Genomic DNA, 27,470 nt, shown 5'->3' on the forward strand with positions numbered 1-27,470 from the left:
TGGCATCCCATCCAGAGTTGTTTCCTGTCTTTTGCCGAGTGCAGCAGGGGTAGACACCAACTCCCAGTGGCACTGGGCTGGATAAATCAGTGACAAAGTGAATGGTTGGAATGACAGCTGTGGCCATGCACAGGACAATCCACGAATAAACGTGAAATCTCCCTTCCTTTTTTGCGGCTGTGTATAGCACTGTTTTAAAAAGGGAAAAATCTTGCCACTCGCTGAACTGCTAGCTTTTCAAACATGCACAGGTAATGTATTTTTATTTGTCAGCTAATTCTGTTGTGATGTTAAAGTGGCAGTAATGAAGGTCCTTTTTTGCCTTGAAAGTGGTGAATTTTCTGCTTTGTCAAATTAAACTGTACAGGATTTTAAAGCAATACCCACTGTCCCACTCTGAAATTCAAGCACCTGCATTACATGCAATATCACGTCAGATTACTAAATTCTGCAATATGAGCAGCTGTTGCGCAGCCCGCTGATTTTTCGATTAAAAGCGTTCCCAGAACCTAGTGCTGTGAGAGACCAGAGAATGTAAACTGAATTGGGGAGAGAGCATAGTCCTGGCACTAATGTGTCAGAGGGTGAAGCTCTTCTGTGTAAGCTTACTCGTCATTGTTGTTGACCAGGCCTGTGATTGTGGTGTCATCGGTAGATTTAATGAGGGAGTGCTGGGTGGCGTCTGGCCACCAAGTCGAAGCCGAGCGAGGAGGGCCACCACAGCACAATGTGGGGCCTGTTCAGAGGGTCAGTATGAAGTAAGTTGCACATGCTGGGCTTTGCTCGTTAGGATGTCCAGATCCAGTTGCCGAGAGTTGCACTAGTTTCCCAAGACTAAGAGCTGCAGCCTAAAAGCAGTACTGTGGGACAGCAGTTTTTATTATTTTGGGCCAATCACAGAATACTAGCTATGAAAATGTCTATTGTCACAGAGTTAACATGACATAATAAAAAGGGCCTAGCTATGTTTTTCCTGGCAAATTCCAAATGCCACATCACTTAATTGGATACTGAAAGATTTCCTGAGAGAGTCCCCTTCTCTATGCCATCTTCTGCTTAATAGCCTGGTCAGCCTCCGTCTTAACTTGAAAAGCTTCCCAGGAATTCTGTACAAAGGCCAGTGGGAAGCTGGTTGACTGGAGCGTGTAGTTGATGCGATTTTATATGTACAATTGTCTGTCATCACATAAATGGGTAAGCCTTCCTTTTCAATGATTTTTATCCTTTATAAATGTTTGTGTACAGAGCTGACAGTTAACTCAAAACAGGCAGAATTATTATTTTATGTTGGTTTATTTCACTTTGTTTAATGTGAATGTTAGGCTTAAGCCTCACGTAAACACTCCTGTTCAAGTTTAATGTTGATATCTTAATTTCCTCTCCTCGTCTGAGGTTATATTTGTGCAACAGATTATGACATTTTATTTACATGTTTGTGTTCTTGTTTTCCAGGTTCTTGTAAATGATTTTTTTCTGGTTGCTTGCTTGGAAGACTTTATTGAAAATGCTCGCCTTTTCATTTTTGAGACGTTTTGCCGTATTCATCAATGTATCAGCATCAGGTCAGTAAAATTGTGTTAATGAATTTGTGCTCTTGTAGACAGTTAAAACATTACAAAAGCTAGATGCAGATACCACCATTTATTGTTATTAAACAAGTTTGCCTAATCTGCACTTAAGATATATAATAAGGATTTTTAGGACTTCATTCAGAACCTGGATGTACACAGCCAGTTCCCCTGATAGCTATATCCTTATGTCTGTGTTATTGGTTTTTGTTAAAGCATTTATTGTGAAGATACAAACATTGTAAGTCTATAGTACCATTAGTACCACCAATTGTTGCATATAAAATAGAGTGTTTGGGCAATGCAGAAATGAGATCAAACTACAACCTATGTCAGCCTATGATAACAGGCTTAACCGATGATCTGAAAGGAAAAGTTTAATTGCAAGGTGACGACACAACAAACGAACAGCAACATGTGTTTTGTTCACTTCCAGTTCTGCCATAATAATAGGCATCAACAACCTTTAAGGTTTTGCATAAAAGATTAATTCTAAAAATATATAAAGCATTTGGCAGCAGAGATGATATTTAAAAAATGGATTTCAATCCACTTAGTAGGTTATAGACAATGAGTACAGAACATGATGAAGCCATCAGTGAAGTCCCCTAAGGATATTTCATTTATATTAATAGAAATTCTATGTAATTTTTCAGTTGAGGCCAGAACTGGACAGAGGATACAGGCGAGGCAGTCAAATTCAAAGAAGTCCTTGACACTCTTAGTCTAGCAGTTAAATAGAGAAGTGCAAAATTCTGCAGGTCCTCAAAATAAACTCTCGTTGAAGAGGTACCAAACAGGGTTGATGGATTTTACGTTCTAGAACATTCTTCTCATGGCAGTGCGTTAAATATTAGTTTATATTACAAGAAAAATGTTAAGTAGAAATTGAGAGACCATATCCTTAGAGTATGTAATAAAGTGGTGAGACAGCCTCTGGAGTTCTGCAGGCATTTCTGGGTAAAAGAAAACCAAAAAGAAATAGGAGTTCTGCAGAGGATAGCACTAAAATGCACCCCTGTCCTGTTGTGACAGGCTAAGGGAGCTAAACCTGTCAGTCTTGAACAATGAAGACTGACTGCATCGAAGTGTAATCTAGGTCTTCAGAATTCTCACAGGCACTGGTAACATTTATCCTGTGATGATGATGAGCATGCCCACCATCTCGGACGCAACGCCTCGGAAAACACGCCGTCATTTCTGTTTGTCTGTGCTACAGTCCACGTGCATGTCTGAGCCACGTTGACTTTTCGGTTACGACGCACGACCGCGTGCAACATCGCAAACTGTTTTACACGCTACATACAGCAATTCGCATCCGCGACAAACATGCGTCGTCTTAGATGGTCCTGCAGGAACACGGAAAACGTTTCCCTGCCCACCAACACTTTTTATTCCCCAGCCCGCGTCCACCCTCGCTCTCTAGGCATTCCCACTGCCTGCTCATGTGCCCGGACGCAACAACTCACCGACCACCCCGTAAGTCGCTTTTGTCTGTGTTAGGAGTCCACATGCACCTCTGAGCCACGTTGACTTTTCATTATTCTTTTCGGTTATGACGCACGCACCACCATCGCAAACTGTTTTACACACCATGGTCTTAGAGTTGGTGGGCGGGTCTCCGTGAGTTGCTCTTGCGAGCGGGCACATGACCAGGCGGTGTGTATGCTTTGAGAACGAGGGTGGACGCGGCAGGACCATGTAAGAAGAGGCATGTTTGTTGTGGATGTGAATTGCTGAATGCAGTGTCTAAAACAGTTTGCGAGGAGTATCCCATGGGATCCTTAAAGCAATCCTTTAAAACTAAGGTTAAAATACAATGAAGGAAGCAGTCTTTAAAAACCAGTAAGCCCTGTGCCTCTGTTTCATTAGCGTCTCACCTGCTTCACCAATGCAGGCCCTGCAACAGTCGAGACGCTCTCTCAGCAGCTGACTTTCTCGGTGCCTGACTCCACTATAGGCTGCAACAAAATTATGAAAGTACGGGCGCATTTTTTTCACACAAGCTGTGTGTGTGGGTGGGTTGGGTGTGTGTTAGTTAATTAGTTACTCAAAGGATTTCAAGATTTAATATGCACAAGCGGTAATACTGCAAAAGCAGCCCAAACCAGAAAAGACGGCTGGCAAAAAGTGGCCGACAAATTAAACGCGTGTGCATTGTACTTACTGAAAGCAGCGTTACGGATTTTGCAAATGTTCATTTTTTTCCCTCTGCTTAAAAAACATTTGAAAAGCGGCATGATTATGCGGCGTTTACTACACCGGCGGGTTGGTATGCAGCGTGTAAAACAGTTTGTTTGTCACGGATAATTTGCCTTTTACTTTAACACAAAGACAATTTCCTGTTAATACTTCGTTACATTGATATAGCGGTGTTCTCAGTATTCAAAGCACTATCCACACAGGGAGGAACCGGGAAGCGAAACCACAATCTTCCACAGTCTCCTTACTGCAAAGCAGCAGCACTACTACAGCGCCACAAGGCAGTTAAAGAATACACCGGCCTTGATTTTGTTTTCACTTCTGTTTACAGAGATCTGGTCGTAGATAGCATTGTTGCAATGTTACTTTTCTTGGTGGCTTATTACATTACGGATGTTTCACATGTTCATTTTTTCCCCTGTGCTTAAAAGACATTAACAAAGTGTTTCTCAACTGTGACTCCGGAACATCTCCGTATGCAAGCTATATTAAGCGTCAACAACGAAGACTTGCTACACCTTAATCTACAAGTACTGACACTTATCCCTACCGACAAAGTAACTTTCACCAGCGTGGCCTTCTTCGTCACAGACGATCCCACTTTCAGTCACGGACAATTGTATGTTGCTCTCTCCAGAGGTCTATCTTTTCATTCACTCAGTGGTATCCACAAACCCACCCCATTTGGACAACTGTGTCGTTCAGGAAGTGTTCACCCATCAATACATAATTATGCGGCGTATGCTACGCCGCGGGTTGGCTAGTTGTTATTATTGTTCTGTTTTATAGTGAATCATTTACACTGAAGGACACCATTGGGAGTTAGGGCAAATGTACCAAAGGTTAAAGGCAGTAAGCTCCACACAGTGTGTTTCTGGGGAATCTGGAACAAATTACTCCTTTTTGAAGCAGAAACTTGGACGAGTAATGAGATATTGAGACATCTTTGTTTTTAGCAATCCAGACAAGCTTGATGGACAGAATGTTGTTCTTTTCCTGTGAGTCGTCTTGTATTGGTTTGATGTTCTTACTTGTTGTGCTACCCACCTAAAGATGGGATGAAATCTAAGTAATCATCGTAGACCTCAGCATTAACGTTTGTAGTGCAGTTTGTCTGTTCAGTTGTCTGTTAGGTACCATTTGGTGCAAGATTTGTAAAAACAGTGCTAATGTTTATGATGTAACATCTATTGGATAGCAGAGACATCACAACCAGCCGGGGGGGCAGACACACAGAACATTGTCCTTCTATTGAAGTGGATTATATTAATAGCCAGTTACAGTTAGTTCTAAAGTGAAGTTTGGGATTCATAATCTTGACACTTTGGGAGGCCATTTTTTCTTTTCCCAATACACTTAATTCAGTTCACAGTTGAGGTTGGAACCTACTGCAGCAAGGTAGGATCCAACTCTGGACGGGACTGTGTATGCACAAACAATTCCAAACTCTCTCTTGCAGCTCTTGTCTAGAGTTGCCAGGTAATGAATCTATTAGATGTTTGAGAAAAATCCGAGTACTGAGAGAGTGAAACCCACTGATACCGCGTGGTGCTTTTAAAGGAATGTCCTAAAAAAGTGTCACTCGTTTTTATTATAGTATAAATTATCAGGGCACATTCATTGAAATAATCCCTTAATCTTCCCATATTATTACTGTAAAAGCAACTTCACAAAGTTTGAAAATAATATTCAAAAACGGGATCATATAGTACATTAAAATAAACCACCAGTTACAAATAACCATTATGCCCTCCATGCACACTCATTAGACATTCTGCATAAAGTGACAAAATATTCAGCCTTTATATTTTATAAAGTGGCTTGACAGGACTTGCATCGATCCATGCATGTGACATCACAGGTCAGTGATGAGACCCAGCAAATTAACTTTTCCCCCGCTAGTTTATATTAATTCGGTATATGAAGAATGTATTAACAGGCAAGTAAGTGTTACCATTAACTCCACCAGCATTTCTTTAGCTCCCATAAGAAAGCACATGTGAAATTACCCAAAAGGCAGCAGACTTTCTGTAGACATTATTAGAACATTAGAACAATCGTAATAAGAATGGGCCATTCAGCCCAACAAGTTCATCTGGACTCTCCAAAAGAACATCCATAAGCCCTGCTCTCCACTGCACTACTTGGTCGTTTATTCCATGTGTTTGTGATTCTTTGTGTGAAGAAAAACTTCATAGCGTTTGTGTGAAATCTGCCCTTAGGTTTCCAGCTTATTGCAGACTTTTATTTAAATGACACAGGTCCACTATATTAATTCCTTACATAATTTTATAGATATGTATTTTTCCTCTGTTGGTACCACAGTGTGTCCTATAGAATGCCTTTCCTAAGGACTCCAGCTAGGTCCCACCTTTATTTTTAACTACCTGTATGTGTTAAGTTGATTGGTGATTCTAAACTGGCACCATGTGAATGGCTGTGCCTTGTGATTGACTTGCCTTTCCCCAGCCTGTTCCTGACTCGTGCCCTAATCTGGTAGGATAGACTCCCTCCCCAACACCTCAATATTGATGTGGATTAATTGAATTTGAAAATGCTATGTTACGTTTGGTGCTGTTTGGGTTTTTAAAGACAATTGAATATCCTTCAGTACTACAGTTAAAATGTGATGAAAGCGATGAAGGGACATATAGAACCTTCTGTGCTTGACCATTCTGGGAACAACTGATAGGCAGTCTGCGATTGCAGATATATTGATCTTTCATAATGATCTTTACGACATAATTAATGCTGTTTAAACCAGATTTGTCTTGGGCTAAATCTGGATGAGTCAACCGACAGATTTAATGTATGTGGGTTTTTTTTAAAACATTAGCAAGTGATCCGTCTTGCTTCCATCATTCTACTTACCTCGTTCAACCTGACACGCCAGCTTTAACTGCAAGCCATAAATGTGTGATTCTTTAAAATCAAAACAACAATGACACTGCTTACAAGAACTTGGAGGTGATGGATGGGAAGCCAGAAACCATTTTTCATTGACTGTTACATTTCATTAAGCGTTATTAGACAGCCAAAGTTTCCTGAATGCACAAATGCAGTCATAAATCTTTGAAAAGAAAATGTCAGATACGTGAGAAAGCGACTGGTACACAGACTTAATTTGAAAAGTCGTTGTCACAAATGCAACTTTGAAGGATTTTTGGAAGTGGTTTGTTGCAAAAGAAAAGTCTCCTGTTTGACAGGGCTTTAAGATCATAGAGCATTACGTATTTTTTCTATAGTTGATGAAGTATAAATTAATAAATTGTGCTGGTTTAGATAAGTGAAGTATGCTTGTATTTAAAAGTAAGAGAGACAAGTTTTGGTTTAAGGTAGTAATTAGGACATTAGAACATCAACACAAGTGTGATGAGAACCGGATGTTCAACCTAACAAACTTGTCCATCCTGTGCATCAAAGAAATGATCAAGTAGAGGTTTGAAGGGCTCTAAAGTCCTAGTCTCCACCACACTACATATGCCCTTACTCTAATTCCTAGAATAAGAATTCTGTCCATAATTTTATTAAACATTTTAGTCATGTCATCTCATAATCTTGTTTGTTTAAACTGGAAAGGTTCAGCTCCTTCAGTCTGTCCTCATAGCCTCAGTCCTGAATCACCCTAGTTTCTCTTCTCTGGACTTTCTGTAGTTCTGCTATGTCTTTTTTTGGACTCCAGATGCCACACCAGTGCATTATAAAACTTCAGCATAGCCTCCCTTGACTTATAGAGCACACATTGTATATATACCCCAACATCCTGTTAGGTTTTTTTGATCGCCTCTGTCATTGGTCTTGTTGTAGGTAAGTGAGGAGTCCTCAGCGACTGCTAGAATCTTCTCTTATGTAGTAAGTTCAAGTTTCAGAGCTCCCATAGTGTATCCAAATCTCACATTTTCTGCTTTCTGTGTGTAATACTCTTACATTAACTCAGCAGATGGTCCGCACGTTACGACAATGATCCTGTAAAGCTAGAACCTGCTATGATTATATGCCATTTGTTACTATAATCCATGTTGTAATCTTCCCATTTGTTGTTTAAAGGGAAGGAATGGCCTCTCCAAACCCCACTCCCCTTTATTTATGAAACAATTGGTGCGAGCATGTGATAGTTTTTGAAAGAATAATAGGAATGGTTGGACCAAGGTGGAGGAGAAATAAACTGCATTAAGGAATACATTTTTGACTTATGTAATCTTTTACGAATAGTTTTTCATCTGTGTGGCTTTGTATTTCTGGCTAAATCATAAAAGCATTGTATGTTAGTTTTGAATTTGACATTTCCTTTGAGTTTATTTGGTATTTAGTACACTGTATTAATTTATCTTTTCACCTAAACTTTTGTAGGGCCAGTCATTGTAAAATGCCCCCAGATCAGTTTTCAGGTTAAGGGCCCAATGGAGTAGAATCCCTTCTGGCAGTAATGGGATTTGAACCGGCAACCTTTCAGATACCAGCACAGACCTTTAGCCTCCGAGCCACCACTCTGTCCTGAATTTGATATTTCACTTCAGTTTACAAGTCCAATGTCTCTGTCTCCTCAATATTTTATAAACCAGTATTAGAAACTTGCAAGCTGAAAATAATTTACCCTGTTTAACTTCCAATTAAAGGATAAAAGTATGGAAGGCATCAGATACGAAAGCTTAATATGCCAGTATAGTGTAAAAATGTGGATGTAGTCATTCTAGGCATTATTTCATTTGTAAATTAAGTATATTGAAATAAATTAGTTACAGATGTAGGTATAGTGTACCAGAAAAAGATAGTTGTTTTGGTTGTAAAGGGCATGTGAGCTTACTGAGTTCTTAATGCTCTTATTATATAAAAGAAGAAAATGGGCATGAAACCGTCAAATGTGTTCCTTATAAGATGGATCATTAAATATTCCTCTTAAGAAGATAGGAATAAATGTGGCAGTAGTTTAAAGATTCCATTTCGAATTCTTGAAGGTGGCCTAGTTGAGAGGGGACAGCCTGACTGGGGGGAGTGAGGTGTGGACCTCAGTTGTTACAAGTGTTGCCATCGTACTTTAAGTCTGTCGTCTTACGTACCTCTCTGGCAGTCCCTGCTTTGTGCCACACTGCCTCTTACTTGTGCACCAGCTCTGTCTGTGGCCCCTGGCTACACCGAGGCAGAGATACTCCTTGATGAAGTGTTGTGGCTGCTTGTCTATTAAAGAAGCGCAACATTCGTTCTTCATCAGATAATTTAGAAGGACTACATTCCATATTATACAACATCAGATTACTTAAACCCCGCTAATGAAGGGCTACAGGGGCTGCTGATTTTTATTTAAGTTAAACTTGCAGTCCAGGCTTACTGTGCCTGTATTTCAGACTTGACACACATGTTTGAGATAGCAAGGCAAACACTAATTTGTGGGCTTCTGTGCCTGTGTTTGTGATTGCAGTAAATTAGAAGAAAATTTGGAAGCCATTAAGTAAATCCAGTAGGCTACTTTAAAGGGATATAGTGTGGTGGTCCTTGTGGCTGAATTGCAGTGTCCCCATTTTGCTTGACTCATTTGTTTGAATGGTTTAAACTGTAAGAGCGTTCAAAAATCACAGCTTGTATTTCTGTGCTGATGCATTAATGACCACTGGGATACCAAGCCCCTTTGTTTTAGCTACAGGTACGTAACTTTCTAGAATGCAGTGTAGCATCAGACATCAGATTGATGTTTTCTGTCAAGAAAACTAAAGTGCATCCCAAAATGAAATATTCACAGACTGTCTGTGCTTTTTACAAATAATTGATTTTTGCCTTGACCTTTAAAATCCCAGTCTGCTGATTGTGCCATCATTGAGTACTAAATGCTGACTCAGATCTGAACCATAATAATGTGGGCTAGCTGGAGATCTGCATGTCATAAAGGCTAAAAGATGGCAATAGTTCCAGTCTGATGATCTTCTTAAAGCTCAGATATGCAGCATTTTAAGATTGAGAAAATTGGCCATTGAGTTTTGATATATGCTTTAGTTTGTAATTGTTAACTCACAGGAATTATTACCATTTCTAGTAATATTTCTGCAGAGAGATGAAATGGTGAAATGTGAAGACCAGAATGTGGGAACATGTGGTATATGCCTCATGGTGGTGGTTGTGTTTGTAGTTGGCCACATGTCGATGTAGAAGTCCCTTTCTACTGCTTTGTGCCATTTGGCTCCCATCAGAACTTTGCCGTATTTTGTCACATTGACCTTTGACGTCACATTGCATCTCTCTGGCTGTCTGTGACTTTTCTTGTTTTTAGCTTCTTTTCAGATTCCTTTTATGATTTGTGTAGTGCTCTGGGCCAAGTAACTTAAATCTTCATGATAGACGCTCCATCTACCCCCTTTTTAATTTAGTAGTTTTGTAATGAATTGTGGTCTTTATAGTTGAGAATGTGCACGCAAAGCTTTTAAGTGAAGATATGCTTCATAAATGATCTCAGCAAATTTATATCAGAACACTTTGAAGCATTTGAATGTGTATTCAAGGTTGAAGCCTGGAATCTGATAGGATTGCTTGCAATTCTCAGATTGCAGTCTGGAATTGATTAGAAGTCCTACTTTTTTTGGCAGTCTCCCTGAAATTGGATCCATATAGTAGCTGAAGAGCATAAAGGTTAGTGGTAAGACAGAACTAGGAAGTTTTCCCCCCTCCATTTTCCAATTGTACACATTCTAGCTTAGTGGATTTGGAAGGAAAAAATGTTGGTACAGAGAATTGAATTTACTTGCTGCATCACAGAGTGCAGTATGGTGGCAGTTCATGTCTGGCACAAAGCTGAGGTGCTGCTTTTAACACTATAGATCTTGGGTAATCTTTAAATAAAAAAAAAATGCTGAATCTCATATTTAGCACTTAATATAGGAAGTTGAAAAATGTTTAAGTATTTAACAAATCATAACTTGTATTTAACTTGTGTATAAACTTAGATCTTTTGTTTCCTGAATTGAATATCTTCAGAAATGGATTCAGCACTCCTAAATCTATAAAGTACACAGATTTGTATACTTGCGCAGGAGGATTTTGGTGCACAAGGTTCTTGTCCCATTTTAAGACCCAACCTGAAGGTCTAAGGGTCTCCTTCAAAATATTTTGTTCCAACTCTGAATTTACAATTTCCTCAGTGAATGAATCATTCAGATCCTGTACAGGTGGTTAAACGCATCCTCAACTTGTGATGTGCCCTCACCTCAGTCTGAAAGTGTTTTATCAATTTGAGTGGTAGGCACCGTTGGGTCTCATGCAAACGCGTTTTGTTACTGTGACCAAAATGAGATTTTACGACCACATGTTCAGCAGACATTCTTCCAGAAGTCTGCAGGACCCCCTCGAGGTTTAGCAGTTGCTATAACTCTGAACGCGATTATTTTCTCCAGGCTTCACTTCCATTAATGCCATTGCTATTGTTGTGTCCTTTTGAGCATCATCTTTGGAAGGAGAAGGCTGAAGGCCCCTTGCTCCGGTCCAGGCCTTTGGATGTTTTGTTGTGTGACATTTGCTACTGCAGTGTTCTGTGGTTTTTGAAAGATGTCCCCATACTTGTAGCTGTAGATTGTGATACTGTGGTCTGAAGAGCTGTCCATGCGGACCATACGTGGGCCCGCATCTTCTTAAAAGCTGAAGAACTCTTGATGTTTTGGTGTAGTTTTTACACCATCCGCTGTAAGTAGCACTTGAAGCCCTTTTCTTCTTGCCATCCAAGATCTGTTTAGGTTACAGCCTGGTGTATTGTGTCAAAACTGTAACAACTAGACTGCCTCCATTGACTAGACAGCACAACTGGTGACCAGCTCTTAGGTTGCTTCATTTAAACATTTCGGGGTGACTGTGTTCCTACCTATCTTAGGACCTGCTTATACTTGCCTTATTGATGGTTCTTGTGAACTTTGGGGATGATTTACCTTTGCACTCAAACCAATTCATATTTTTCCATTTATTTTTAAACCTGCATAATTCATAATAAGATGTGTGGACACCGACACTCACAGACACATGTGATAAGAACTTTTTGAAACGCACAGCTCCATGCTCTAGGGTAGCCTTCATAGGTGCTTTGAATATTATTCCAGAAGTACCTAAAGTTACAGCTAAAGCCAGGATGGCCTGGTGGTTCCAGTTCAGTGTGTGGCAACAGAACAAATCAATAGAAGGTGAAGCAAAGTTTAGTTTTAAGATGGTGTCCTCAGAATTCTGACCTTAATACTGTATTAGTTAAGGTGTTTGGGACTGAAAGGTACTAAGAAAAACTAACAAGCAATGAACACCAGCAGCAGTAGTGGTGGTCAGGTTTGAAAAGAAGAAAATCCCAATCCCAATACCTATGAGTTTATATATTTTTAAAACTATTTTATAGTGTCTTTGGCTTTTTTGAAAGAAGTGTGTACATATTTAGCTCATTGTAAAATTTTTGATGAAGGATAAATGCAACGATTCAGTATATTGCCATGATATTTAGGAGGTGAAAATAGTACATAAAAGCACAACTTGCCGTCATGGACTAAAGGACTGCGTATTCTTCTTTAAAGTACATTCAGTGCACTGTAGAGCCATCGTTAGTCTCTGTCCTCAGTCAGATTGTGTCGCCACGCACATTTTGTTAAACTGACCTCTGCCTAAGTGTGAAGTTTGTATGAAGACAGACTTGCTGGAGTCACTGTCTTCAAGTGTCTTTCAATAAATCACTCTGTGGCCCGAGAGTTGAGGTGAGTGTAATTTGGATCCTTGTAGCAAATTAAGACAAAGCTGGAACTTCGACACAGCAATGTAAAAGTATACGTCTACTGGGTATAGTCAGTTCAACCTGAGTGATGATGTCAAATATGCCGGTTCGGGTTGCAGTACATTGAGGCTGTGATGCTGCAAGTTAAGATTCAAATTTGAGCAGATCATTCAGAAGATGAAATGAGAACACAGTAGTTAATACTGGTGGCACAAGAAGCACAGCTGTTATTACTTTGTGTACAAATTACTTGTGCAGTGCAGCTTTTTTATTTCTGCAACTTTTGAAGTCCTTTCTTGTTTTTAAGATTACTAAGATTGGGAAAAGTTGCTGTGAGTACATTCCTTTTGGCAAAAAGCCTGTGAACTGTATCCTAAGTAATGGTGAGCTTTAAAGTTCACAGATAGCCATCTCAATTACACCTCACCAACTGCTAATTAATCAGTTACATCCCAAAAGGCAGCTTGTCTTTTTAGTTAAAGACAAATGAAATCACAAGACCATAAACAAAGTTTTATTGGCTTAGATAAGCCCAGGAGCTCATCATTTGCCTATGGACATTAAAACAGAGCTCAGTCTTACAGATTCCAAGGGAGACTTCAAAACCAATTTTTTTTAACAAAATGCCTGTAAATCAATAGCCTTTTTAATGCTTTTAAGCAAATGTCCTAACTCAAGAATGTTTTTCTTTAAAACAATGAATGCCTACAAGAATCTTTATGCCCCAATTGGCAACTTGCCTGAAGAATCTTGCTTCCCTATACATATATTTGGGATTTTTCCCAATTTTTGCATACAGGTAATAATACAAAGAGCACTAACTTAGTTAAGGGAAGCAGTAGAGGACCCAGTCGGCATCGTCTCGGACACAGCAAGTAACATACTGGTAAGGGGCCCTTTATAGAAATCCTGATCCGTGTTTTTCCCTCTCTTTCATTTACGTGTCTTCAGACATAAAGACAGACTAGGAGCAGGACGCCAGAGCTGCACTCCTTCAGCCTAAGGACTGACAACAAACATGACTTTAGTGCTGTTTACTGGATATGCAATTTAAATGTTAAAGAGTACGTTTGGTATTGTTCAAGTCAGGTATTTCTTCACAAACCTGGTATATTTGCATGTGTCATGTGAAATTGTGTTCTAAACTTAAGCATTTCTGATAAATTAAAAACAAACACTGGCGCTTTACAGTGGGTGGTATGGGGCATGGAGGAAAAAGCTTAAGTTACCAAATACTTCCATTTTTTAAGCCAAGACCCTTGTCAAATATTTAGGCTTGCTTTCTGACACGTTTGACAACATAAGGGGTCTGGGAATAATCATTTTATCGCATATTTTTGATACTATTTTTCTTGTGGTTGGAATGTTTTTCTGTTCACTTATGTGAGTTTTTAAATAAAGAAGTAAATACAAACAAAACCATCCACATGGCACGTAAAGTTTAATGTGATTTGATCTTGGAGAACAAACCACAGCCACTTTTATTGTGCAGGAACAATAAGTGCTGAGCTGTCATGCACGGCTGGTCATCTCTTAAAATGGCTGAATCTCATGATATTGGCGTTTTTTTTTGTTTTTTTTTTAATTACACATTTGAACTATTTTATAACATGTTTGTAATCCCAAGGCGTGGGTCAGCACACAGTAACTGTCTACGCTTGAGCGTAGGGCGTATTTGGTGAGTTTCTAAGCTTTTCCTGGTGTGCCCCATACCTTCTACTGTAAAGCACCCATGCAGGCCAGGTAGTCTCTTTAAATTTATAGAAAGGGCTAAACTTCAGAGCACAGTTTTGTGTGACAAATTGATCTATACCTTGTTTGTGAAGAAATAACTTTTGACTTTCCAAACTTCTCAGAACTTCAGGTAAGCAGATGGAAGCAGCCAGTCAGTCTGTCTTCTGTTCTTGTTTCAGGATGCTTGCAGACAAGCTGAATATGACTCCAGAAGAAGCCGAGAGATGGATTGTCAATCTGATCCGCAATGCACGGCTTGATGCGAAAATCGACTCCAAATTGGTAAGGTTGTTTCCCACGCTAATTTTGAACACTCTAAAAATATTAGAGCTATAATTTTATTTATAAACTTCACTCTTCATAATGTGGGCCGTTATTTCACTCTTTAAAGAATGCCTTTTTCATGTTGCATGTTAACTCGTACCTATAAATATTAAATCATTGGAAGCAGTGACAGTCCAAGACAAAGTTAAGGGACAAGGTGACCTGAACTTGAAGAATACAGTTCCTTTGTGGGTAATATCTCATGTCCCGGACCAGCTCTTAAGTTTTGTTGCATTTCAAGGAATATGCAGATTGGTCTTGACGGCTTGTTTGTTTGTAAAGCTTCTGTTTGGAGATGATTTTTCTTGTGTACGGGATTGATGTGTGTGTTCATGCAAGTTTCATAAAAAATATGGCCAGAAACACACGGCATGTGAGCTAAGGCTTACACAAACATGTTGGATCGGATGTGCCTATGAATAGGAGTACAAACCAACATTGGAGAATTTACTCACGTTCACTTCAGTGTACAATGTAGGAGAGCCCTCCTTGCTGCACTGTTGACTATATTAAACTGTTGCTTTGTTTTTCTGTCCATGGGTAATTTTCTGTATATGTCTGTGAAATAATGAAGACGGACACCGGTATCCCTGAGGCTAATCAATATTGGTTTTAGGAAAACCAGACCTTTCTTGATAAACCTGCAGTACAAGTGATACATGAGAGTGAATGACCGTACACAATGGTCACATGTAGGGCTGCCTCCTGCCTTTCAGCTGATGCCATCTGAGTAAGTGTCTACCCTTGGACCTGAGAACTGGCCTTGATGGGTTTGATGGTCGAAGAGGGTATAATTTAATCCTGGTGTTTTGAGCATTGTTTTTTCAAAGTAAACTTTCAGCATATGTGACATTCAGAGATGTTTGACATCACCCTCGGGAGTATGCATGAACTCAATGGAAATAACAAACAAGAAGTCATTGTTTTAATGGTAAATACTGTGTTCTTCTACCTGTTCTCACACTTGCCATATTTTTCATACTCTATTTCTACAAACAAGACTTTCCTCTTCTGCTTTACAAATGTCATAGGTTTATTGGTTTTCCTTTTTTTCAGCATCATATTTTGATAAATGAACTGACCTTTATGTCCTCACCTTTTTCAGGAAACTTTGAAAAGGTTTCTTTTGAACCTTTATTCACCACTCAGTGAATTAAAATATTTTAGCACAGCAGTAGGTCCATATTTGCCACCTGTTGTTATGAAGTAGTTAGATGTTCAGTAAACTTCAGCATGAAATAATAAAAAAAACATCTCAACTCATGAAATGATTACTCACTTTGAGAATGACTTTCAGATTCAGGTGCCATTGCTAACATCCCAGTGGTTTATTGGCCATTAGACAGAATGCAGGTTTTTAATGATGGCCTGACCGTTTGGCACTGGTAACTCATCCTGTTTTCTTTTTATACAACAGACTAGAATTGTGACTAATGCTGTGAACTTTTAAGTGAAATCCAAGCTAATGGAGTGACAAGTAACAAGAAGAATGTGGTTGTGCATATTAAAAATAACTGGGTCACTTTTAAAACTGATAAAGATAAGCACAGTTGTGTGCAGAAAACTTTAGTCTAAGACAAATGATGTGCTTGAGCAGTTGAGCAGTTTCTCTAGAAATAAAATATTAATCAGAACATGAGAGGCGCTGCTCAAACTGTCACGCTATGGTGAAACGATAATTAATCAATTACGAAAGTAACACCTGCACTGAAAAATCATAAAGGTGTAACCAGCCATACACTAAGGGGTTAAAGGGTTCCCGATCTTTTTGGGTTTGAGCAGGCGTCCTAATCTAGAAGTTCAAAAAATCCAAAGACAATGACAAAGACCAGAAGACGGCTTCTAATTCAGCAGCAAAACACACATGTGAGAGAGCTTGTGGAAAATAAGGGGTGCCGTTAAGATTATGTACAAACACGCTTCCTGTTTTCAAAGGGCTGTGGAAGGTCTGACCAAAAAAATCTCCACTTATTTTTAAACCAGATATTTGAATGCCTTTCATTTTACAGTTAGAGCAGATATTTCTGTCATTTAACTCTTTTCTAATCAAAAGCGCCTTAGGACTAAAGAGTTGTCGTCTTCCTGCAAAGTTTCTGCTCTTTAATAACGATTTGACTCTCAGAACGTAGCCTAGTCCCGGCTATTCCAACAGAAGACCTACAGTGCGGTTCCTGGTTATCCTCCCACTTAATGAGTCTCATTTTTGAATCTTTATTTTGCTTTTCTTCTTAACATCAGAGAGCATCGTTATTTGGTAGCATTGCTATTTTTTAATAGGTTTCAGGAATGCTTGTAAACATAAAAGTTGACTCGTCTCTGGTAAGTGCTGTTGTGTAAGAGTGATCTCGGGTGACTTAATGGCCGTCGCTCAGAGGACGTGTTTGATTGCCATCTGTTTACTGTCTTTGTTGATTTTTGCATTTGCTTAATTTCTTTTTCTGAGGATATAATGTATTACATATTGGGAATGAAAATGATTAATTGTTGTTTAGAAACTCTAAATTAGCTCTGTGGATTTATGCCAGCATTCAGATTTGGGACACCCTGTTAAATTTGTCTTGTAAATCATTTTTTTTCTGTTTTGGGTTTTTAGAGGCTTCCTGTTTCAGAGGGCATTAAGACGTGGGCATTTTCTTGTTAGTATTTTAAGTACAAGTTAATTTGAATTTATTATTGTGTGTCATATTGCCATTTTGTATTCTCAGCATTCTGTGACTGTTACTAGGACATGCCCCCCCTGACTGTTTGCTAGGAGCTTCTTCCAAAAAGACACCCTGTGCCAAGTCATGGATGTGCCTGCATTCAGCCCTCCAAAATCTTCAGTCTTGTGTATTCCTTGCTTTCCACTCTCAGCTTTTTTTTAGGGTTTTAGCAACAACATGTCTTCTAGTCAGTGGTTCCTGGCAGTCCTTGTTTCACCTTCACTTACGGTCTAACTTAAACATTGCCTGCCATTACAGTTCCTTGAAAGCTCATGCATCTCTTGGTCCACTTAATGCGGCCCTCACGATGGCTCACATTCGGCATTTCAGAGGGATCAGCTGGAGCTGACAAAGCAGGTGGCTTTGTCTGTGCTGTGGTCCAGCAGATCCCCTTTGGATACTCACAGCATTTCATGACAGCGAGAGTTTGAGTGGCAAGGGGCTGATGGTCCAGCCTAGTAGGCTTTCTGACCTCCCCTCGTACCTTCAGCTCCCAGGACCGGCACTGTCACCTTGTGTGAATGGATGGAAAATGACAAGCGTGCATTATGTCTTAAATAGTAGTTAAATGTTGTTTATATTTTTTGTATATATTTGGGGATGCAACTTCAACTCAAAAGATCCTCAATTTCTGAGCAAACATATCAGGAAGGCCTACTCAGTCTCAGGGCTAACCCTGGAGACACTGAAAGCTTATTGTAGAAAAGAGAATTGGGGCAAAATTGGATGCCATCATGAGATACCCCCTCCAGGAACACTCGGGCTCAGTCGTCCATGGTGTGCTAAGAAGTGCCTCTGGGGGTCTTTACTGCCCACTGCTATCGGGCAATTCAGTGCTTCTTCCTGAAGAGTTGATTTTGAAATTTCTGCACAATGTGCATTATACTGTAGATTGATTGATTTATTGATTGTATTAGTTGTCCTGAGAGTCTGTATCCTTGTATTTATTTTTTTTTGTTTCTGCCACTGTGTGCATCTAAATTTCCCCTTGGGGTTAATGGTTTGTCTAATTTAATTGAAATGAGTTTAAGTAGCGTAAAAAACATTTTGCCGAAGACCCTCTTGGGAGTGTGTGGGACGAAAAATGAGTGAAAGAAGTACAGTTGTGCTTGAAAGTTTGTGAACCCTTTAGAATTTTCTATATTTCTGCATAAATATGACCTAAAACATCATCAGATTTTCACTCCAAGTCCTAAAAGTAGATAAAGAGAACCCAGTTAAACAAATGAGACCAAAATATTTGGTCATTTATTTATTAAGGAATATGATTGAATATTACATATTTGTGAGTGCCAAAAGTATGTGAACCTCTAGGATTAGCAGTTAGTTTGAAGGTGAAATTCAAGTCTGGTGTTTTCAATCAATGGGATGACAATCAGGTGTGAGTGGGCACCCTGTGTTATTTAAAGAACAGGGATCTATCAAAGTCTGCTCTTCATATCACATGTTTGTGGAAGTGTATCATGGCATGAACAAAGGAGATTTCTGAGGACCTCAGATAAAGAGTTGTTGATGCTCATCAGGCTGGGAAAGGTTACAAAACCATCTCTAAAGAGTTTGGACTCCACCAATCCACAGTCAGACAGATTGTGTCCAAATGGAGGACATTCAAGACCATTGTTCTTCTCCCCAGGAGTGGTCAACCAACAAAGATCACTCCAAGAGCAAGGCATGTAATAGTCGGCGAGGTCACAATGGACCCCAGGGTAAATTCTAAGCAACTGAAGGCCTCTCTCACATTGGCTAATGTTCATGTTCATGAGTCCATCATCAGGAGAACACTGAACAACAATGGTGTGCATGGCAGGGTTGCAAGGTGGAAGCCAATGCTCTCCAAAAAAAACATTGCTGCTTGTCTGCAGTTTGCTAAAGATCACATGGACAATCCAGAAGGCTTTTGGAAGAATGTTTTGTGGATGGATGAGACCAAAATAGAACTTTTTGGTTTAAATGAAAAGTGTTATGTTTGGAGAAAGGAAAACACTGCATTCCAGCATGAGAACCTTATCCTCCAATCTGTGAAACATGGTGGTGGTAGTATCGTGGTTTGGGCCTGTTTTGCTGCATCTGGGCCAGGACGGCTTGCCTTCATTGATGTAACAATGAATTCTGAATTATATCAGAGAATTCTAAAGGAAAATGTCAGGACATCTGTCCATGAACTGAATCTCAAGAGAAGGTGGGTCATGCAGCAAGACAATGACCCTAAGCACACAAGTCGTTCTACCAAAGGATGGTTAAAGAAAAATAAAGTTAATGTTTTGGAATGGCCAAGTCAAAGTCCTGACCTAAATCCAATCGAAATGTTGTGGAAGGACCTGAAGCAAGCAGTTAATGTGAGGAAACCCACCAACATCCCAGAGTTGAAGCTGTTCTGTACGGAGGAATGGGCGAAAATTCCTCCAAGCTAGTGTGCAGGACTGATCAACAGTTACCGGAAACGTTTAGTTGCAGTTATTGCTGCAAAGGGGGGTCACACCAGATACTGAAAGCAAAGTTTCACATACTTTTGCCACTCACAAATATGTAATATTCAATCATTTTCCTTAATAAATAAATGACCAAATATAATATTTTGGTCTCATTTGTTTAACTGGTTTCTCTTTGTCTACTTTTAGGACTTGAGTGAAAATCTGATGATTTAGGTCATATTTATGCAGAAATACAAAAAAATTCTAAAGGGTTCACAAACTTTCAAGCACAACTGTAAGAATGTGGAGCAGTGCTAATACACAAGGAAATTAGAACACTGGAACAGTGGTGTCAAGAACAGGCCATTCCGCCCAAAAAACAGCACCTTGACTGTCCAGAATAACCTCATGTCCAGATTTATTTCACGACATAAGAAGTAAACTGAAGTCTCCCTATCCTTTGTCTCTCTAAGGTGAGGTTAGCCGTGAACCTGTCTCACCTTGTGAGTTTGGAGCATCAGGACTAGAGTTTGGACGTGAGCTTTGTGAACATTTAAGAATCTGATTCAGCAGTGCCCTGTACCTTTGTGGCAGGCATTTGTACTGACTGCTGACTCGTTTTCTCTCTAATGCCTCAAATAGTTCTTCTTCTTTTATGCTTTCCCTCCCAAGTGTGTTTTGCAGAGTTTTGACCATCGTTATCTGAACCCTAGTGCCTGTTTCTTTTATTTAGTGATAACTCTGAATGTATACAACAGAAAATAAACTGCAGATTGAATGGATCATTGGACAAATTAGACCTACGGGGAACTGACTCGTGCTGCCTTTGCTGCCTAAAACTGAGCTGACTAAGTGTTCCTTCAGCTGCAATTTGTCTTGGATAAAGTGAACATCATGAGTCATACAGCTAAATAATGAAACGAATACCACAAAAGAAAGAAAATGGAGCTGGCAGATGATTGCTTTTCTGTTAAGCAGCAGCTCCGCACCTCTCCATCACTTTTTCTGTCTGCAAAGTCCAAGCAGCTCTTTAGTTGTCTGTTTTGATTTTTATAAACTGAAGAAGCTTATCAATCTCCTGGAGTTCATGTCGTCGTTCATGTATTTTTTTTTTCCATTCATATTTAAAGTGCTCACAAGGTATCCATACATTAAAATACCCAAGCAAAACATATGATTGGAATGGAACATGAAGATTTGGGCCTAGCGTACATCACAGCATACAATGCCAGAATAGCCATTAAAATGCAGCTATCCAGTCTTGTGCTCATCATCTGTTTTGACCATTAAAGTCCATTTTATTGATACTTAATTCAAAAGTAAGATTTGAACTTGTTGTTGCTTTCACTACAAATCACACGGAGTAAGTAACAGATGCACAAATGATTATTGTTAGGTGGAGTGTCCATCTAAGTGATTACACATCGGAGTGTCTAATTGTTTTAATTTCTTTGAAGAAGCTGGCAGTGTGAAGAGCACTTAATGAGTTGCTGGTCCTCCTATTTGCACCTCCGTCTCCTCAAAGAATTCCCGTTTAAAATCCATTTAGATGGGAAGAATGGCGGTGCGAACAGTCACATCAGAGAGACTGCGTTTACACAGACATGTGAATTCTGCTGTCACCGACGGCATTGATTAAAAAGCAAAATACTCGAGACTTGGAAATTCACATGGGCATTGCATAAATGACTTTACAACTGCAATCAAAGACAAGTCGGCTGCTCATTTCAGAATCGGTTGTATAAAGACCAGTGGTAGGAACTGCAGACCATTTTGTTTGGAGCCGTCGCGTCTTTGGTCTTTTCTGAGCAGTGTTAGGTGTTTCTTCTAAAGGTGTGGACGTGTTTTCCACCCCTCAAAAATTACATAAGCCAGTCTGCAGATAAATGTGTTTAACTTCAAACCGTGTAGTCAGAATGATATACTCCTGAAAAACGTTGGCGTATCTTAAACGGGGAGCGTCTGCATTTGCATGCCTTAGCGGTTGGTTGGCACATCCATGTTTAGCATTCAACAGTCTGCCCGCACCCGACTGCTCCGCATTGTTATTTCTTGAACGTGATGAAACTGAAGGAAGTTTGTTTGAATCACTTTGTAATCGACTTTGTGGTTGTTACTTTTTGTCATTTGTCCCATGGTTATTAGTTGACTGCCACCGCACTGTCATTGCATCTCCTGTGGACTGGACATTAACTTCATGGTAGATTCTTTGGCTCCTGAAGGACAGCTTATTGCTGAGGAGTGTGTGCCCCGCAGTTGTTAACGCTTTAGCTGGTGTGTGTGTGTGTGTGTGTCAGACTACTGTACACAGCTGACTTCATGCAGCAGGACAGGACATTGACTGACTGACTGATCGGTTTTGTTTAGTATTTAACAGATCTCACCATGTGAAGCGCTGTCATGTTGGCGACGCCGGCCGTTGTGTGTTTGGTATGTTTCTCCGTTACTCTGAAGTGTTCTGTGTGTCTTAATGGCGTTTCTGTTAATTCTTCACAGGGTCATGTCGTTATGGGCAATAATGCAGTGTCACCGTATCAGCAGGTGATTGAAAAGACAAAGAGCCTTTCATTCCGCAGCCAGATGCTGGCAATGAATATCGAGAAGAAACTGAGCCATAACAACAGGAACGAGGTAAACGCTGTGTTACTAAGCTGAAGTTTTGCTGTCAGTAGATTTTTTGCCGTCTTCAGTGGGTTTAGAAAGTAAATGCTGAAGTCATCTCCGAGATTTTCCGTTTGTTGTACTTGTGAATCAGTTTTTAAATCATTTCCTTGTAAATGACAGTTCTTGACATTGGAAAGTGTGTATGCACACTGTTAGTCAGCAGGCAGCTCCAGTGTTTAAATTATAAGAGCTTTGAAACGCGTGATGAATGGTAGCACTTTTTATTCTTACATGTATATATTTGAATTATTTTACAGGCACCCAACTGGGCCACTCAGGACTCTGGATTTTACTAGAAGACCTTAAGAGTACGTAAATCACAGGCACACGTTTGTCTGTCTGCAGTTCGCTCTGCTAGAACTCATTTTAAACATGGTCAGTTTTATGCATTAATATTGACATTAAAAAAGAGAGGAAACACGAGTGTTGTATGTTTTCTTCCATTTAAATCCTTGCTACAAGCTGTTTTTTAACTTATTTTGATTAGAGGTGTTGTTGAATTGAAATCATTCAAACTTTATCTTAAAGCAATGTCGTGTGCAGGTCTGCTGTTGAGCCTACAGGACACTCGGGGCAGCGTCAGGACTGACCTGCGCTCCGCGTCGATACGCCCGTCCTGGTCCAGTCAGCTCGTTCTAAGATATTTGTAAGTGCTCACTTGAGCAGGAGTGGGCTCAGGACTGATGGCCGTTCTGTTGTAAAGACATCCACTGTGTCCTGCTTGACTGCCCACAGACGTATCGCCCTGAATTCTGTGATGACGGTGCTGTCTGAGTGGCTCATGGCCGACGTATTACTGTCTGATACACAAGTGAATCCATACTGGCCTGTCTGCAGGACAAACGTCCCAGGACTCGGTGACTCCGATTAACAAGCAGGCTGTGCTGTGCCGCAATCCTCTGCATTGACAACAGCTTACCTTTCACAGGCCTGCTTGTTGCTTTTGTTTTATTTTCCCCTCTTGTGGTGTTGGACTGACAGACAGGCACTGGGGTCCAACTACCCCTGAATTCTTGTAGGAAACGGGTGATGAAGCTGAAGAGCGCCATGTCTGTGCCTCTCACGCACTTGTCTTCTCACTCATCCTCTAGTTGTCCTACTTGAACACTTCAGCGAGAATGATCACATTTATGGATGACACCATCTTGAGGTTCTCATCGCAAATGGAGCAGGTCAGATGATGTGGCCTTAAAAATCTCAAATGAAAGGTGGTGGACTTTCTGTCCTCTGTAAACGTGAGACTAAACCTCGGGTTGTGGGGGTGCTGAGGAGTTTCTGGGCACCATAGGACTCTCAGATCTGTTAGGGTGTAGGAAGGTCCTCTCTGTCTGAGACAGTTAAAGACATTTGGAGCTCCAAAGGGTGTAAGGAAGATCTTCTACATGTTCACATTTGACAGTGCCTTGATTTTCTTGACCAGTTTGGTATGGCAGCATCTGTGCCATAGACAGGCCGCACTTGTAACATGGTCACTTCACTGATGTTCCAAGCTGAAGGCCATTACACATTATTTCTGACCCATCCCACCTTCTGATGAATGACATCTTTGCCCTGAGGAGGCCACTTTGATGGGGTCTTTTCCCAGAAGACCCCCCCAGCCTCCCTCCCTGAAGCGTGGCTCTCCTCTTTGTGTGTCTTTTGTTCTTCCTGATTTCTTGAATGGTGGACTTGTGTCTTTCTCGTCCTCGTGCTTTTAACACAGCAGTTTCCAAATTCAGTCCTGAAGGGCTGCAGGATTTTGGTTGTCCCAAACTGCTTCTTATCCCACTGTTGGAGCTTTTACTTCTATGGCTTGTTTGTGTTTTCATTCTGCTGGTTCTTGTGTTGTGGATTTTCCCTTCCTGACGAGACCAGCCAAAGGATTTGTGGGCCAGGCGTGTAATTCTCAGGGCTTCACTTTTCCTCGTGTATTTCTTTCCAAGTATTTTATCAAAGCAGATAATGTCAGGATGAACACAAGTGAGGCGGTGGGCTGCTGGCTCCTTTATCATTTACATCTCATTGCTGATGTGCATCTGCTCAGGAAAACCGGGAATAAAAAGAAACGCAGCGCTTTCAGGACAAAAGACGCGTCGAGTTTTGGTCATCTTGATGAGCTTGGAGCCATAACTGCAGGTGCTGTAGCCCCCAGGACTAAACTTGAGCACCTTGTTCCTCTCCCTAGAGGACGATTCTGCTGCATTGGGCACAAACAGCTGGCACTCCGTGCAAGGACGGCTCCTCCTCTGTGCCTAATGCTTGTTGGGGGCTTAGCTCTGGTCACCCAATAAGGTTTGGGTGGGTGGCAAAGCGGGGTGTGCTTGTGACTGTCAGCTCTCGAGGCCGCCGTTCCACATCCAGGAACGTCTCTGTCCGTGGCCAGCACACGCTTGTTTAATTGACTGGCACCCCGTCCAGGGTGGTGCAGACTACTTGGTCATCCAGCATTCCTTCTGTTCTTTATCCCCCCCAAGGTGACATCCCAAAGTTTTACGACTCCCTCGAGTCCTCAAGAACAACTCCTCTTAAGACACAAACAGCAGCTACCCTGAAGACAGAGCCTGTATGTTGATAAGAATAGAGACGGGCATGGCGCGGATTTCAAGAAGAGAGTGCAACGTAAGAACACGAGAAGGGAGCCATTCGGCCTGTCCAGAGCCACCATGCCTGCCCAGTCCCATCCGATGAACGGGTGAACTCGCACGCAGAGCTGACGTGTGTCCGACACGTTTAACCTCGCAGGGGAAAGGAAGAACACTCTGCAGGCAGGCACTTGGCACCGCAGTCCAGTGGATGGCACTGGGCATTCTAGGGAATGAAGAGGGAAACGTGGCTGTCGGACCCCTGCACTGCATAAGACCCCGCGACACACGCACCCTGATGTTGGCCTTTTTTTGTGTAAGCGCCGCGAGTCGCCGAGGAGAGGCCGGCGTTTAGGAGGCCCAAGCGCCCCATCTAGTGGCCGCCCGGGGAATAGCACTGGAGGTGCGGCAGGTGCCTCGGCTTAGCAAACGGCAGATACGGGAGCGCAGCCGGGTGCCTCGTCTTGTCTTGGTCTTTAGTTCATCTTTGGGTTCCTCGACCCCGTAAAAAAAGAAAAAGAGAATTACCGGAGGAGTCCTGCTCGTGCTGGCAGATTTGAACCCGTGTCACGGCTATGGCCAATCCATAAATTGTGCGAAGTGAACCAACGAGCGTTCCGTTAGGTGGTCAGCAGAATTAACACTTCTTTGAGTTCGATCTGTTGTGCGACTTGCTGATGTCACTCTGACATTTGTGATCCAGCGGTTTTTCTCGAAGGTGACTGTGCGACAGGGATACGATAGCCGCCAGTCTCGGACAGCCAGACGGACTTCACACCTGCGCCCTGCCAGACCAAATGGTTTTAATTACCGGCTGGCCGCTCGGGTGACCGACGCCAGACTCGAGACGGAGTGCTAAGCGGACCTCTGGGCACCGCCACACCTTCCTTTCGCTGATATTGATGACCACCTGGGGCGGCAGCGCCTTTCCTAATCCAGTTTAACCCGTCACGCGGTGGGCTGCTGCGCGCCTCCGCTCGGGTGATATCCAGGGCGCGCGCCCGCTCCCCCTCCGTGAACGCCCTTCCACCATCCCGCCCGCCTTTGATGGCCAACGAGAAAGTCGTCTGTGGGCACAGAGGGGCCAATCTAGGCAGGCGCCTGGTGTAGAGGGGCACAGTGGTGGCCACGTCTAAAACACAAATGGCCGAAGACTGCCCGGTCTGCAGGAATGCGCCATCCATCTTGTGTGGCACTCCTGTCACCTCCACGCTGAGTGACCCCGTGTGTGTTCGCCTATACCCGCTCCCGAACTGGATTAAGCCAGTCCTGACCACGTGTCGTGCTGCTCATCTCCATCCTCGAGTGCTCGGCGAGCATTATAGCGCAGTGCTGTGTTGTTGGCTTTCTCCTAAGATTTTACAAGGTTTGAACCCGCGTCACTTGTGTCCCCGAGTCTCGGCTACTGCATGCGCCGCCCTGGTGACAGACTTCCAGCCATCGGGGCAGGGCACGAGCACGGGCGACAAAGGGACTGGCACAGATGGTGGAGGAAAACCGGAGAATAAAAGAAAAGAACGCCGACCTCGACTCAAACGGTCACCTGACCTGACCTGGCCGGGACTCACCAGGAATGATCGCGACTTCCCGAGTCCCGCTTGAGGTCTCGTGTCCCCTCGGCACTCGCGGCGTCCTCGTCTGTCACCCCTGTTGAGATATCAAGACCTCTTATTTCACACTCGTGGCGTCCTCGTCTTCGGCCGTTTTCATTCTGTACGTCGGTGCTCTCGTGTTACACACACACGCACGCGCTCGCTCGTTTATAATCGGTATGACCGGCAGTCACCTTACTGGTCACTTGTACCCCTCTCAGTGGCCGTCGTGCTATGGACTTGGGCACTCGCCAGTGCCCATGTCGCAGAATCGGGTCCTCAGACACTCGGAGAATTGGCTCGGCTGCGATTCTGCTTCTTGAGCCTCTGCAAAGAGTTACACACTTCGTCCTTGGGAGCAAATAAAGTGTCGGTTATATAGTGCCTTTCACATCTATCTATTATGTAGTACCATTCATATCTGTCTGTCATTTATATAGCGCCTTTTATCTATCATGTAGTGCCATTCTTCTGTCTGTCATTTATATAGCGCCTTTTATCTATCATGTAGTGCCATTCTTCTGTCTGTCATTTATATAGCGCCTTTTATCTATCATGTAGTGCAATTCATCTGTCTGTCATTTATATAGCGCCTTTTATCTATCATGTAGTGCAATTCATCTGTCTGTCATTTATATAGCGCCTTTTATCTATCATGTAGTGCCATTCTTCTGTCTGTCGTTTATATAGCGCCTTTTATCTATCATGTAGTGCCATTCATCTGTCTGTCATTTATATAGCGCCTTTCTCCTCTCTCTTCTTTATTCTCGTGTCTCGTCGCCCTCATATCGCGCACCGCTCGTTTCCCAGTCTTCTGTTTCTCCTACGATGGACTTCTTGCAGTTTGATGGCGTCTTTGAGAGTATCGCACATTCCTTTCGCGTTCGTCCGTCGGTCTCCTCGGTTATTCCCATACCCCCCCCCCCCCCCCCCCCATCTTCTTTAATTCTCACGTTGTTCTTATTTGTTCTCCCCGACCTTCATAGCAGCTGC

At 41.8% G+C, this 27,470-nt stretch overlaps 1 protein-coding gene across 1 annotated transcript in view; it reads left to right on the top strand.

Annotated features, from left to right (window-relative positions):
• LOC114641887 (eukaryotic translation initiation factor 3 subunit E-B) overlaps window positions 1-22,747 on the top strand; it is an 80,413-nt gene extending 57,666 nt beyond the window's left edge. Inside the window, exons 10-13 of the mRNA XM_028790909.2 lie at window positions 1,453-1,562; window positions 14,403-14,505; window positions 22,157-22,291; window positions 22,582-22,747. Coding sequence (XP_028646742.1) covers window positions 1,453-1,562; window positions 14,403-14,505; window positions 22,157-22,291; window positions 22,582-22,620 — 387 coding nt within the window. The 3' untranslated portion in view covers window positions 22,621-22,747. The remainder of the gene's footprint in view (window positions 1-1,452; window positions 1,563-14,402; window positions 14,506-22,156; window positions 22,292-22,581) is intronic.
• Window positions 22,748-27,470: the final 4,723 nt, after the last annotated feature.

The sequence above is a fragment of the Erpetoichthys calabaricus genome, chromosome 13, assembly GCF_900747795.2.
Source record: "Erpetoichthys calabaricus chromosome 13, fErpCal1.3, whole genome shotgun sequence".
NCBI classification, from domain to species: Eukaryota; Metazoa; Chordata; class Cladistia; order Polypteriformes; family Polypteridae; genus Erpetoichthys; species Erpetoichthys calabaricus.